General features: G+C 36.9%; 1 protein-coding gene across 4 annotated transcripts in view; it reads right to left on the bottom strand.

Annotated features, from left to right (window-relative positions):
* Window positions 1-2,626: 2,626 nt before the first annotated feature.
* The window catches only part of LUZP2 (leucine zipper protein 2), a 194,091-nt gene continuing 183,327 nt past the window's right edge, over window positions 2,627-13,390 (bottom strand). For all 4 annotated transcript variants that reach the window (XM_065683387.1, XM_065683389.1, XM_065683388.1 and 1 more), the window contains 2 exons: window positions 4,082-4,159; window positions 2,627-3,263 (listed from right to left, as the gene is read on the bottom strand). In XM_065683387.1, the coding sequence (XP_065539459.1) occupies window positions 3,159-3,263; window positions 4,082-4,159 (183 nt within the window). In that variant the 3' untranslated portion in view covers window positions 2,627-3,158. The remainder of the gene's footprint in view (window positions 3,264-4,081; window positions 4,160-13,390) is intronic.

The following is a 13,390-nucleotide window of genomic DNA, read 5'->3' on the forward strand; positions in this document are numbered from 1 at the left end:
TTAGTGTGAGGTGTCCCTGCCCATGGCAGGGGGGTTGGAACTTGATGATCTTAAGGTCCTTTCTAATCCTAACTATTCTATGATTCTATGAAACAGAGCCAGTGACATGGCTGTCTTTGAGACTGATCATAAAGAGATTTTAGAGTGTTCTAGAGAGACCAAGTAAGTGCGACTGTAACCTAAATTTATAAAATTAAGTTCCTTTATGACCATGTTCTTTATACTGTTGAATAACTACAAATCAGAGGAAACAGAAAGTCTGTTTAGCTTCATCCCAGGACTGGGATGTGAAACTGCTCACTCTCATGACTGAAATTAAAGAATGGTTATTGATCCACTGAGGGAAAATATACACTTCTTTGCTAGTGACAAGCAATGTTAGTGCTTGGAAGCTTTACTGTTTTGTGAGGTGTTTTTCTTTGTTTTTAACTTCCTTTACTTTTACCACACAAATTCTTATACATTCCAATGTCCTCTCTAAAATATTTTCTCTCTTTTCCATTTATAAACTGAAAAGAAGTTTCCTCTCAAAACATGTTAGTATATTTTTCAACTGTAGTTTTCTGAGATAAAACCATCAATGTTAGATTTTGCTTTAGGCATGTACCAACCTCTTGATACAAGACTAGAATCTTCAGAATAGCAATATTTGTTAAGTCATACTTACAAAATAGATCAGATATACTTACAGCATATACAGATAAAGGATTAATTTATCCATCATTATTTTCCTTAATTCTGTATCATGTGGATTATTCTAAAAATAGTAGGTATGAAGCTAAGCAGGGTTTCCCCTAGTCATCATCTTCAAGTGGAACTATTAATCACACTGAAAAGAAATGTCAACCAGTGTTCCATCGGAAAGTGATAAATGAATCCCCAAACTAGACAAAATGGATTCTAAAGCTGTAATCAAAGCAAGAGGATTAATTCTCCCACCAACATGACTTTCTTCGTTCTGTCTAACCTGATCTTCATTGTTATCTAGGAAAAGAGAAAACAAGTGAAAGCATACATGCATGCATGTATGATCCCATGGCTAGAGGAAAGCTTTTAACAATTAAGCCTTTTGGAAAGAAAAGAAAGCAAAACCTAACCTCATAGCACCCCACCCTCTCCAGTATTTTCTGTTGTTTTTCTGATGTTAAACAGATTTGTTCCTTTAATTACTTGGTGATGAAATACCACTACATGATGCACAGTCCCAGAACTGCTCAACCGTTCACTGCTTTCATCACGTATATTTCAAATAAATGAATTCTTCAGAAAGGTGAAATGAATGCCAGGTAGTACAGCTTACCTCATTCTCCTGGGACAGATACATGAAGATCCATGTCCTTTGTAAATAGATGGCTGAAACAGTTTCAGTGATCTTTTCAGGACCATACCTCAGATATTTCAATTAAAGTTTTTCATAGGCAAAGCGATGCTGGTTATGACATAACTAGGAATTAATGCCTGCTGTAGATATGACAGGATCACAAGTCACTTGCTCACTAAAAATTCTGAAGTAGGGCAGACTGACTTCAGCCATGTTTGCTCTGACTGTAACTGAAATGAAGGAAATGTGGCCCACGTTTGCCTGAAACAAATTCTTATTATATTTGATAGGTATGATTTGATGATGATGGATTTTAGGATCACATGTGAAAAGACACATCTCTTTTCTGATTATTTCTGTGGCCAGGATTTCACTTCTTTAGACACTTAACATGGGTAATCTTTTCTTTGATAGTGGTACAACATTGCTGGCATCATTTGGTCAGCTCATGAGTTTCTTTTCTTTTTAAAATTGTTACAGTGTCTCTAGGCAGAGAAACCTACCATTCGAGTAGGTGAGCATATACAAGAAGACATCAAGGTGAACTATTATTCACACCAGCAAGGAGCAAGCTATATAGCATGAGACCCTTGAAGGATAGGTGAAATCTTAATACTGGAGCAGAGAGCACCACTGAAGAAAAGGATCTTTCTATTTTCTTTTAAAACTGATTCAAAAGCAAGGAAAATCACATACAAGTAAACTAGCTTCAATCTAATAGCGGTTGTAATGTGCTGCTTTATGTAGTAAGAGGAGGGTGGGAGTTTACAAGTTATAAGCAAGAGGAAAGCATCAAAGTATTGCATCAGGCAACTAACTGTTCCTAAGGCAACAGGTCTTGAAAGCCTTGCATCTCAACGAGATGAGGCATATATATTCCTACATTAGACTAATAATGATATACACACAAAGAAGCAAAAACATTCTTTCTCCTTCTCCTCCCTTACTTTCTGGTTTCTTTTCACAGAGCATGTGACCCATTGAGAAACTGCATGAACCTTAGGAGTCACAGAGCTTACCCTATCCAAATGCTCCACTTTGCTGGAGTGACCAAAAGCTACCTGTAGTGGACAACATTGGGTTTTACCACTTGAAGTGTATTTATCCTGTTGAGATTAGCACAAATACAGAAGACAGAACTGACTTCCCATGACTAGTACCCAAGCTATAAAATTTTAACGCGGTTGCACATGCAAAAGTCTTTGCTTGAACCCTAAAAGCCATGACCAACTCTATCCCCAATTTTCTAATTCTGCATTTCTGTCAGCACTTCAGTGCTCAAAAGTGGACTAGTTGTGATAGCAGTTAGATAAAAAAACAACCAATCAAATGTCTTTTATTGTTTAAGTATGCAGATTTGAAATGGTATTACTGAAAGGTAAGTATACATGGACCTCCACTATTCTGTTTTTACAGTTCTCTTATGAGTTATACTGTACCTAGACTATAATTACACAGATAGATTTTTTCCCCATAGTAACTTAATTCCGAACTTGATTTAAAACCTAACCTGCAATAAAAATACATGAAACAGAACAGATTGTGAAAATACTTGAGAATGACAGTTTACAAAGAAACTAATTTATAGTGTGCAATTACTGATCAAGTAGAACAAGAGTTTGAAAACCAGACTGTATTACAAAGCATTTCTTCAAACATCCATTTTGGATTATTGCTGGAAGGTACTAATTGGTCTATTCTAGACTAATTTACAAACATTCATAAAATAGTTAAAAAATGCATGCTTTAGAAGCCTGGTACATTTCATGCCTCTGGACTGAAAACAATATGAAGATGGAAGCAAGTCTTGGGCATTTCAAATGGGAATTAGTAGTGCTTAGAGTTTTTTTCCTTTTGTACGAATAGGCTCCTCGATTTTTTTCTCATTCCTTTCAGGTGAGTTTTTATCTTCGGGTTTAGTCCATGGAGGGCTGTGCGACTTCTGTTGAAGGTGAAAACAGCATCAGTGTAAATACTGCACACACACTATGCACATATGTAAGCAAAGAAAGAAGTGTGTTAAAAATCAATGACAATAGTGCAGAGAGCTACATTTCTGTTCAACTGATGTACCAGCCTTAAAGTACTGTGGCTGAATGTGATATTTGTCAACTGCATCTAGAAAAGGATTCTGAGCTCTACAAATGGAAACATATTTAACAATCTTTGACAGTGCAAAACCACACAAGTCTGATGCTGCTTTATAATCACTGTGATTTCATAAAATCACGGACTGGTCTGGGTTGGAAAGCATCTTAAGGATCACCTAGTTCCATCCCTCCTGCTTTGGGCGGGGGCAGGTTCCACTAGACCAGGTTGCTCAAAGCCCTGCCCAACCTGGCCGTGAATTGTATCTTCTTCTCTTGGTCTGTCAAATCGAAGAACTCAGGTGTACAACTTGCGAACTGCTTCCTCCAATGCTAACATGGCTGCATACAGTTTCACATAATTGCAGATATACGTTTATTTTAGAAACCTCTCCCTTCTCTGTTCCCAGGGCTATGGACATCACATTATCAAATTAAGCCATTTGACCAGTAGGATAGTTCAGTTCTTCAAGTATTAAATGGTTTTGTAATTGTTACCAACCAGAACCCATCTTGAACTGATGAACTGCAGTCCCATACAGTCAAAGTCTGAATTGAGAAAGTAGTTCTGTCTCAAAACCAGTAGCGTAGAATGTGTAAATATACTTCAAGTACCTGCATGCTTTACAAGACCTTCTAATAAAACCCCTAGAATTACTCAGAAACAGAATACCTGAAAGCTTTTCTCTAGTTCTGCTGTCTTCAAACGAGATGTTGAATTACTGTGATTGCCCAAACATGTCTTGCCAACCTGTCAATACAAATATCAGAGTTAACTCCTTCATATTTTTTTCCTAAAATATCCATGGTTTTAAAAAAAAAAAACCCAAACCCCAAAACAAAACCCCACAACCCCCTTCCCCCCAAAACCACCAAAAACCCCCAACTACCCAATGTTAGCCTAGTTAATGAAATGAAGCTAAACAAAGTTTTCATAGCTAAGTGAATCCCATACTCCCATCATCACTAATGTGTCTGATAATAGTCTAATGTGGCTGCAAGTTAACAACTTAACACTTACATCACTTTTTTCCTCATGTTTAAATCTCATCACAAATAAAGTTTATCCCTACAGTGGTCCCATGGTACAGATAAGTAATTATAATTGGCTGTTACGGGTGAGGAAATGGTAACAAACAGCTGAAAACCAGCATTACAGTTAGGACTTCTCCATTACAATTCTCTTGTCTAAAAGGCTGGATCTCTTAGGTATAATAATTCCCTAAATGGGGAAGTTACATGACTCTCAAGGTGAAAATAAATGAGGGGTTTTTTAAAGTTTCAAGTCATCAAGACTTTTTCAAAAATAACAGTAATTTTGTTTATTTTAAACATAACTCTTCCTCTGAGATGTTTCCTATTTAGCATGAGCCCTTCAAAATTTGTGAATCTTAAGTATAGCCTAGGCAGAGCAGATTTACTCATCAGACATAATCCAACATATTAATGAAAAAGGCTGAAAAAAAATCATTAGTATATGGACATGAGCTTTGCTCATAGGAATATGAATGCAAACATACCTTCAACAAGAAGCTTCCAATAATATCCACTAAAATGTTTGTTGGCATTTATGATTTACTTATTTTTTTTTAAATTATGGTTGATAACATTGGTTTGGGATAGAAGAAACTATTTGTGTCTAGGAGGCCAAAGGACAAAGAGAGAAAAAAAATCTCTTAACTGGTATGTTTTGAGGCTTTTTTTTTTTTTTGACAGATTTTCTTAAAAAAAAAAAACAACAAACCAAACAAAAAACAAACCAACAAAAACACGAAACCAACCCAGAAAGTAAATTTGAATTCATCCTGTAACAGCTTAAATCACAATGCTAAAAAATACTTCACTCAGCAGAAAACGTTGAAAATAAACAACCTCACACGCAAATTGAATAGCAAGAAATTTCATAAATATCCTTTGAGTAGAATTGACATTAGGTTGGAGTTAATTAAAAAGAGATTGACAAGGGGGAAGAAAATTCATTAAGTTTTTGCACTTGAGAAATTCTGAAAGTCCCTTGCCTGTAACAAAGTTTATCTATGAACAGGTGTGAATACCAAAATGAAGCCTGTTATTAAGAAAACTACTTGAAGAGGAGACAGCTGCCTCCCTCCTGAAAGCTTCTAGAGAGACACTGGTACTGCCAAGGATTTTACAGCACTTCAGGCAGGGTTTAGTAATGTTTAAGCTATTGAAGTGAGCCTCTGAGATGGTGCAATTGAAGTGATTGATGGTGAGGACTCTCAAAATTTTCCCATGATACATAATTGCTAATAAAAGTTGATTAATATTACATTATGGGGACTAATCCAGGTAGTATTGATAAAAAGATAATTATTGATAATTTATTGATAAAGACGACCTTCAACTTTTATGAAAAAAAAATCAAATAACAACAAGGGGTTTATATTAAGAGTAGACATTTAAAATAAAATTTTCCTACTTCAAAAGCTTGAAAGGGTGGTTCTGGCAGTACCTGTATTTAAAATGTTAACCAATCAGCTAGATTAAAGAAAATGTTTTCCACTTAGTTATGTTGAGAAAAATTTGAGGGTTTGAAAGACATCCAGGTGAGCAGCTTGAGGACAAAAAATGTTACAGGTCTACAAAAGAAGAGCTTTTCAGTTTGTGTAATGAAGAGGACAGAAATAATGAAATATAAGATCATTTAAAAATCCATAATCTAGTGGCACATACTAAAAAAAACCAAATCAGCTAACCTATTTCACCAAGACAATACAGAGAAAATAGGAATCCAAAAATATTAATAAAAACATATGTTAACTATTTAAGACATATGCAAAGAAGTTTAAGAAAAAAAAAAGGTTGCCTTGGAGAAAATAAAAGCTAATGATAAAAGCAATGCTTTGTAGGTGACAAAGCTTCCACGCTCTTTTCATAGACCAGATAACAAAGGCTGTCGTGGTAGGAAAACAGCAGTGAAGATTTATGTCTGTAGTATTTCTGCTCTCGTGAGACCTCACCTGGAGTATTGTGTACAGTTCTGGTGTCCTCAGCGTAAAAAGGACATGGAACTGTTGGAACAAGTCCAGAGGAGGGCCACGAGAATGATCAGGGGACTGGAGCACCTCCTGTATGAAGACAGGCTGAGAAAGTTGGGGCTGTTCAGCCTGGAGAAGAGAAGGCTGCGTGGAGACCTCATAGCAGCCTTCCAGTACCTGAAGGGGGCCTATAAGGATGCTGGGGAGGTACTCTTCATTAGGGACTGTAGGGACAGGACAAAGGGTAATGGATTAAAACTTAAACAGGGGAAGTTTAGATTGGATGTAGGGAAGAAGTTCTTTACTGTGAGGGTGGTGAGGCACTGGAATGACTTGCCCAAGGAAGTTGTGAATGCTCCATCCCTGGCGGTGTTCAAGGCCAGGTTGGTCAGAGCCTCGGGTGACATGGTTTAGTGTGAGGTGTCCCTAACCATGGCAGGGGGTTGGAACTAGATGATCTTAAGGTCCTTTCCAACCCTAACTATTCTGTGATTCTATATACATATTGGTGCAGGTCTCTATATATAAACACCTAAATGTTCAAACACCACCACCCGCCCTTTTCCCTCAGCTAAAGAACACAGACCAGTGGGGAGATACAATACCAATGCACTAGAATACCTTTCACAGCCATGAATGACAGACAAAACCCTCCAATATATTAAACTTGTTTTGTCTGCCCTCTGCGAGTCAGGTTCAATCCTGTGAGAGGTACACTAATTACAAAAATACAGAATGATAGCTTGAAATGGTGGAAACCAGCAGAAAGGAAGATAATGGCTTTTTGAAAATTAAGGGGTTGAAATGTTGTTGAAATGCACAGCTTTTCTGTTTTATGGAATGGTTTGGGTTGGAAAGGACCATAAAATTATCTAGTTCCAACCTCCAAAGTTTTGGATGTGTTTTATGAAGATGAGATTTTTAGAAGTGCCTAGTGGAAGAGATACTGGGATTTTGCCAAGCTTTGAATTGAGACTTCAGCATATCAGGGATGTGAAGGTGAACTCCTACCTGTGTGTTTGTCCCACAGGTGCAGGCATTCCTGCTGCCCTGTTTGGGGAATAGGAGGGTGAGGAAGGGGAGAGGAACGGGACGATGCCAACAGCAAAAGCTGCTACGCAGGACATACTTCCAGCTCATTCACAAACCCTCTAATTCTATGGAATACAGCATAGCACACCCTTAACCCCTGTCACCCTCCTTATACGGTCTAGGAGAAGGAAGCACAGTACAAAAGTACCCCCTCAACATACCCTTGTACAGAAATACAGACACCTGGGCAAAATGCATTTCCCCATTTCTCTCAGAGAAGATAAATCACTTTTCTCCTAAAGAATGAACATTTTTTTTAAAGACTATTACTAGTAAAGCTAATAAAATGCTTTATTAGGCACTTCTAAAGACTAGAAGAAAAACTAGAAGCATCCAAGCAGAAACTATGTTCAACAGATAATAATAAAAAAGGCAGTAAGTCACTGAAAAAGACATCTCAAGTCAGTCCTGTTATTTTAATGCAACTCCACTGAATCCTCTAGTAGCATCACAACAAAGCAGGTTGCAATTTAAAATCATGTCAGCAATGCTTCAAGCATGCTCTGGTTTTCATACCAAGTGTAACACATTTCACATGGGCTGTTTCTCCTGCTGTTGTGTAGAAAGCCGTATGGTGAAGAGTGGGAACGTCACACAGAGGATGAAGAGTTTTGTCTGCACAAAAACCTCTTGGTCACAGGTTAAGTTTTAAACCTGTGCTGGCTTCATGGGAGGACAGGGAACAGGCACTACTGCACTGTCACCATCTAAAGCTCGAGGTAACTCTTCAGGCAGAGCAATCTCATATCTCAACCTCAGTGTAATGATTTAAAGTTTGGAATAAATATGAAATATTTTTTTTGCCTGTCCCCCTTCATCCAGGTTCTTAAGCTAGATACCAAAAACAAAATAAGAAAAAAAAAAAAAAGAATCTAATACCTAGGGGAAATGAAGGCGCAATGATTGATCCTTGTCCCTTAGCTAATGTCTTTACAAGGATCCATATGGGCAGGATGCAGATGTAGGGTCAACATAGTAATACAACTAAATATTGGCTATTTTTCTATTTGTGCCTGAAGTGACAGGTGGATAAAGAATGCAGAACAAAAGACAGAGGATGTGGTAGAGGTTGGCAAGACTAAGCACCTGGGAAGCTCTTAAGTAAGGAGAAGATAATTTAACATACATGCTTTAATCTTGTAGAAAAGCACTAGATGACTAAAATCTTGCAGCATTTTTAAAACTGCAGATTATTGTTAGCATGGTGAAAAGCTGTCTTATAATCAATTTTTCATAAAAGATTATAAAACAAAAAAAAATAGTGTACTGTTTTGGATTACAAAACCAACAGCAAAAAGGCTAATAGTATTCTCAAATTTTAACTTCATTACAGAAGTCTATTTCCTGCCACTGGCATTTGCATCAAAACAGGCAATCCTTAACTGTTTCGTGCTTTCTTCTGCCTGTCTTTAAAGAGCCTGAGGTTGTCGGCTTCAAAGGGTGCAGGGCTTTCAGACTAACTCCTAGTCTCATTCAGAAGCACAATCCCTGATGTTTCAGAGATGAGAGAACCATAAAATGCTTTGGGTTGGAGGGGACCTTCAAAGCTCATCTAGTCCAACCCCCTGCAATGAGTAGGGACATACTCAACTAGATCAGGTTGCCAGAAACACATCCAGCCTGGCCCTGAATGTCTCCAGGATGGCAATTCAATTAGTATTTTCTGTATTCACTGGCCACAAACAATGCTTCCCTCCCCAGGGTGGAAGGAGCATTTGCACCGTTTCATTGTCTTCCTCACCCAGCTAAACTCAACATTTATCAAAACTTGAACTGCAACAGTCACATTCATAAGTTAATCAGATGAAGAGGAATTTTGCTATAGATATTTTCTTCTGTTCCTAAAGACTTGTCAATAAAGTACATTCCCCTTAGCTTCAATAGTATGTGCCTACACAAGCAATCCCCTTTTTCTATGTTCAGGAAGCAAACCTTTCATGCTTATAATCACAGTCAATACCTAATCCATGTACACAGTTAAATAAATAATGAGTAGTCCTTGAAGTAGTTCTATGAGACAGAGCAATGAAAAAAGAAAGATAGATTTCTCTGAAGCTTATCTCTTCTCCTGCTTTTTCCTAATATTTCCTTATTTGAAGAAAATTTATAATAATTTAATGTGCTGTACCCTAACTGTTAGTGACAGATCTCAGAATTTAGCTTGGCCAACATTTACAATTTTTATGACTAAGCACAACAGAAGTCTTATTCTGATTTTCTTCTACATAGAAGAGAAACAGATGAAATTTGGTAAAGCTGAATGCTTATTACTTGCTCTACATAAACTTTAAGAAACACATTAATGATCTACTTGTGTTTGTAAAACAAAATTTTCATGCAACAAGTGCGTTTTGCCTTAAGCAATACATTTTGTACATGCAAGACGAAAAAATGTTGACAACAGTGAGAAATTTAACAAGATAGGCCAATTGAGGTGAGGCATATCTTGAAATCTTGTCCTACTTTTAATTAGTTATGTGAGCTGTTTGATTAAGGAAGTATCTGTGTGAAATTCTGGTTATAACAAACACTGCTTAATCAGTAAAGGAAGCAAAGTATCAGAAGTTAGGGTATACAGTTCACATACTGAATTATACAGCAGAGCTGGAGCAGTTCACAGCTGGATGTGTAAATTACAAAGGTGGATCAGCCAAGTGTGCATCTTCATTTAAAAAGAATTATCAAAAAGCCAGTTAAAATACAGCCTGTCTCTTGGGTAGTAAACTATGCAATTTGACCTGCAAACTGCTCAACAATGTAACTAGAAGGGTATTCCACTGCATCAACACGGCAAGTAAAACTGGCTTTACTGCTCAAATAACCATCCAACATATCACAAAAAGACAGAAAATGAAGAACTTTAAATAACCATATGTGGTTATTTAAATAAATAGTGAATAAGGGGTAATAATAATAAGTGGCATTATATCCAGCTTTTATAGTTAGAAAATAATTCTGCTGCTGCAAATGGGTATCTTACAGATTTAGTAGACCAAACACTGCAGCTTCAGCATTCCTTCACATCACTACAGATTCCCTTGTGGCTTCAGTGGGCACTAAAGCAGATATGCAGGATGTTTGTAGAGTACAATGGAGGAGAAAGTACTGAACTGGTTGAGAAGACACTATACCAGGTAAGGGAGGAAAGGACGGTAACATTAGGTCAAGTGACAAACTAGATAGCTTAGTTCTCATTAGCTAAATTAGGTTCACGGTTTATTCAAAGATATGCTTTATCAGATTTGCTCATGAATTTATTACAGATCTGTATGTCAATCCCCTTAACCCTCACTGTATGTAACAAGATGTGAAGTGCATATAGCTGTTTCCATAAGACACCTCTGCAGTTTTCTGTATTCTCCTGTTTTAGAGCACAGTGTACTGAGTGGATGGTTAGACTAAGATGATGTAACTCTTATGACCTTCTAGTCCTCATTTAGGGAATAGAACTACTGCATTCATTTGAAGAATTTTATCAGGTTGAAATTCTGTTATAACAATGACTTTTTTTCTGTCATTACTCCCTTGGGAAAACAATGGGAGAACACAATGTGATCAAAGCTCTGTGATTTTCTGGAGAAAAATGAAGCAAAATGCTGTGGGTGCTTAGAACATGTTCAAGTTTTGCTCCAGTACTCAGCATCCTTTGTCACTGAGTGATTAATGAGCATGCAGTATTTGTTTACTGCAGGAAATTAAGGTGGTAAATAAAAGCATAAGCACTTTTATTTAACAGAGAAGAGCCTACAAGGACAAAGAGCAAGAAATCTAAGATGAGAACTGAGAATAAATAATCACTTTATAAATTGTTTGATGTTTTAGCACTACTGCATAGGTGGATTTAAATTACGTGTTACACACAAAAATTAATTGATATGAAGAAGGGCCACCACATTCTCCTGTAAAAGGAAAAAAGGTCCCAAAGCTTCCAGAAAGAAGGAAAAGGGAAATGATACCAGGAAAAGAGCTCTGCAGAATTCTGGTTCTGCACAGAGACTCTCAGCTGGTCATAGGGAAAAAACATCTTCAGACAAGACTAAGGAAAAAAGTAGTATTGACAAGATTCCTCTAACAGAATAATAATAATCTAAATAGAGACCCCATGTCAAATTTCATGACAGGTAAGGTGTCATCGGTATTTAATGTCAAAACCTACTAATATAATTTGGCCTGCCTGTATCCCGTTTGTAAAAAAATCTTCATTTGCACGCATTCCTATGTAATCTACATTAATTATTATGAACATGCATAAAATCACAAAGAAAAAATTGTAGTAGGATTAGGGTTTGAGAGAGAGATCACAGATGCTTAACCATATAGACTGAAAAAATACCAGCTGAGACCAGCAACTAGCTACTATTTTCCTTTCTTTTTGCCTTAAGAAGTGACACGCTGCATGTTCTTCTCTAGTCAGTCTTTACTACACTAATTCTTCCAAAATATAAATCACATTTCGTTAATCAGAGGATCTTTGCAAAGTTCTGAGAAAGTGTTGCTGAAACACTACATTTCTAAGCAACACTGAATTAAGCATATTCATGTTTTTTTTATCTTGGCCTCAACCTTCACTTATTTTTCTTAAAGAAGTGGCACATGAGAGACTGTCATATGTTCTCAGCCATCTAGCTTATACCTCATTCATTGAGAGTTTAGCAGCTGTAAAAACTTTAGATAAGAACAAACACACAAAATCAAGTAATGATAAAAATATGACAAAAAACCCTACTGCATTCCCAAGTCTGGAATTTTCTCAAAGCAAGAGTGTTCACAGCCTTGTATTACAGAAGTACTATTTTCCTTCAGGAAAATAAATCACTTTTGGTTATTTCAGGATTTAAGGTGTTATCTCTAAAGTCATCAAGACTTTTCAAGAAAGAAGCACTTTTAGTTCATTTCTCTAAATAATTTCAATTATTCCTTGCCTCTAAAAGAATATATAGCTGTTAAGATATAAAAAAATTAATAATAAAAGGTAGAAGGAGGTTGCCAGTCCAGTGTCACCATCTGCACTATTTTTATGGCCCATGCAGGCCATGTTCAGATGGCCAGTGTGTGTAAGAGAAAAAATAAAAAGCTTCTGTTTAACGACCAGGAAAATTACTTTACTCATCACTGTGAGCAACCCACAGGCCAAAAAGTAGTCAAGGTAGGTCCATAGACTTGTAAAATAGTTGAAACAGTTGTGAAAAACATATTTTGATGCCTTAGTTCTCTTAAAAAATTTTACTGCCTCTCTTCAGTCAATCCCTGGATTTACAGAAGAACTTTCCCTTTTCCATTATTGAAGTTTGTGTGGTATTTAAAGCAAAATCGGGGGATTCTGACAAACTGTGATGTTTTATTCTCCCATGACAGACTCCAAATGAACTGTTGTCAAAGTTTCAAGTGTGGAATCCTGTGAACATGGATGGATTTCTTATAAAACTTCACAGGTCAGCTTGGGGATGGTAGCACAGAAATGGAGAAAATTCTCTAGAGAAAAGAATTATTTAATAACCCTCTGGCAATACAATCCAGCCCTTGGAGCACAGCCACAATTTGAAAATAAGCATTTCTCTAAAATCATGATGTATATTGTGTATTACCTGAGCTATACTCATAGATCTACTCTTTAACTTGTAGGACAGGGCTGTTGCAGGTTGTCATGTGTGCCAGAGGCCATGCTGCTACACTGTGCAGCTTGCTGCTCTCCAAAACAGTTCCTGGCTAAATACTGCTTTGCAGCTCTCTGCACTAAGAATTAACTCCTGGAATTCTCTTTGGACCATACCAATCAATTGTAAAAAATAGTGAATATATATATATATTACACTGGAGAGTCTGTTTCTGACTGGGATAAATACCACACTATTTATGGCTTCCTTGCTTGGAGGTGTGATTGTCTTACCAAC

This window comes from Lathamus discolor, chromosome 6 (genome assembly GCF_037157495.1).
Source record: "Lathamus discolor isolate bLatDis1 chromosome 6, bLatDis1.hap1, whole genome shotgun sequence".
In the NCBI taxonomy this organism is placed as follows: Eukaryota; Metazoa; Chordata; class Aves; order Psittaciformes; family Psittacidae; genus Lathamus; species Lathamus discolor.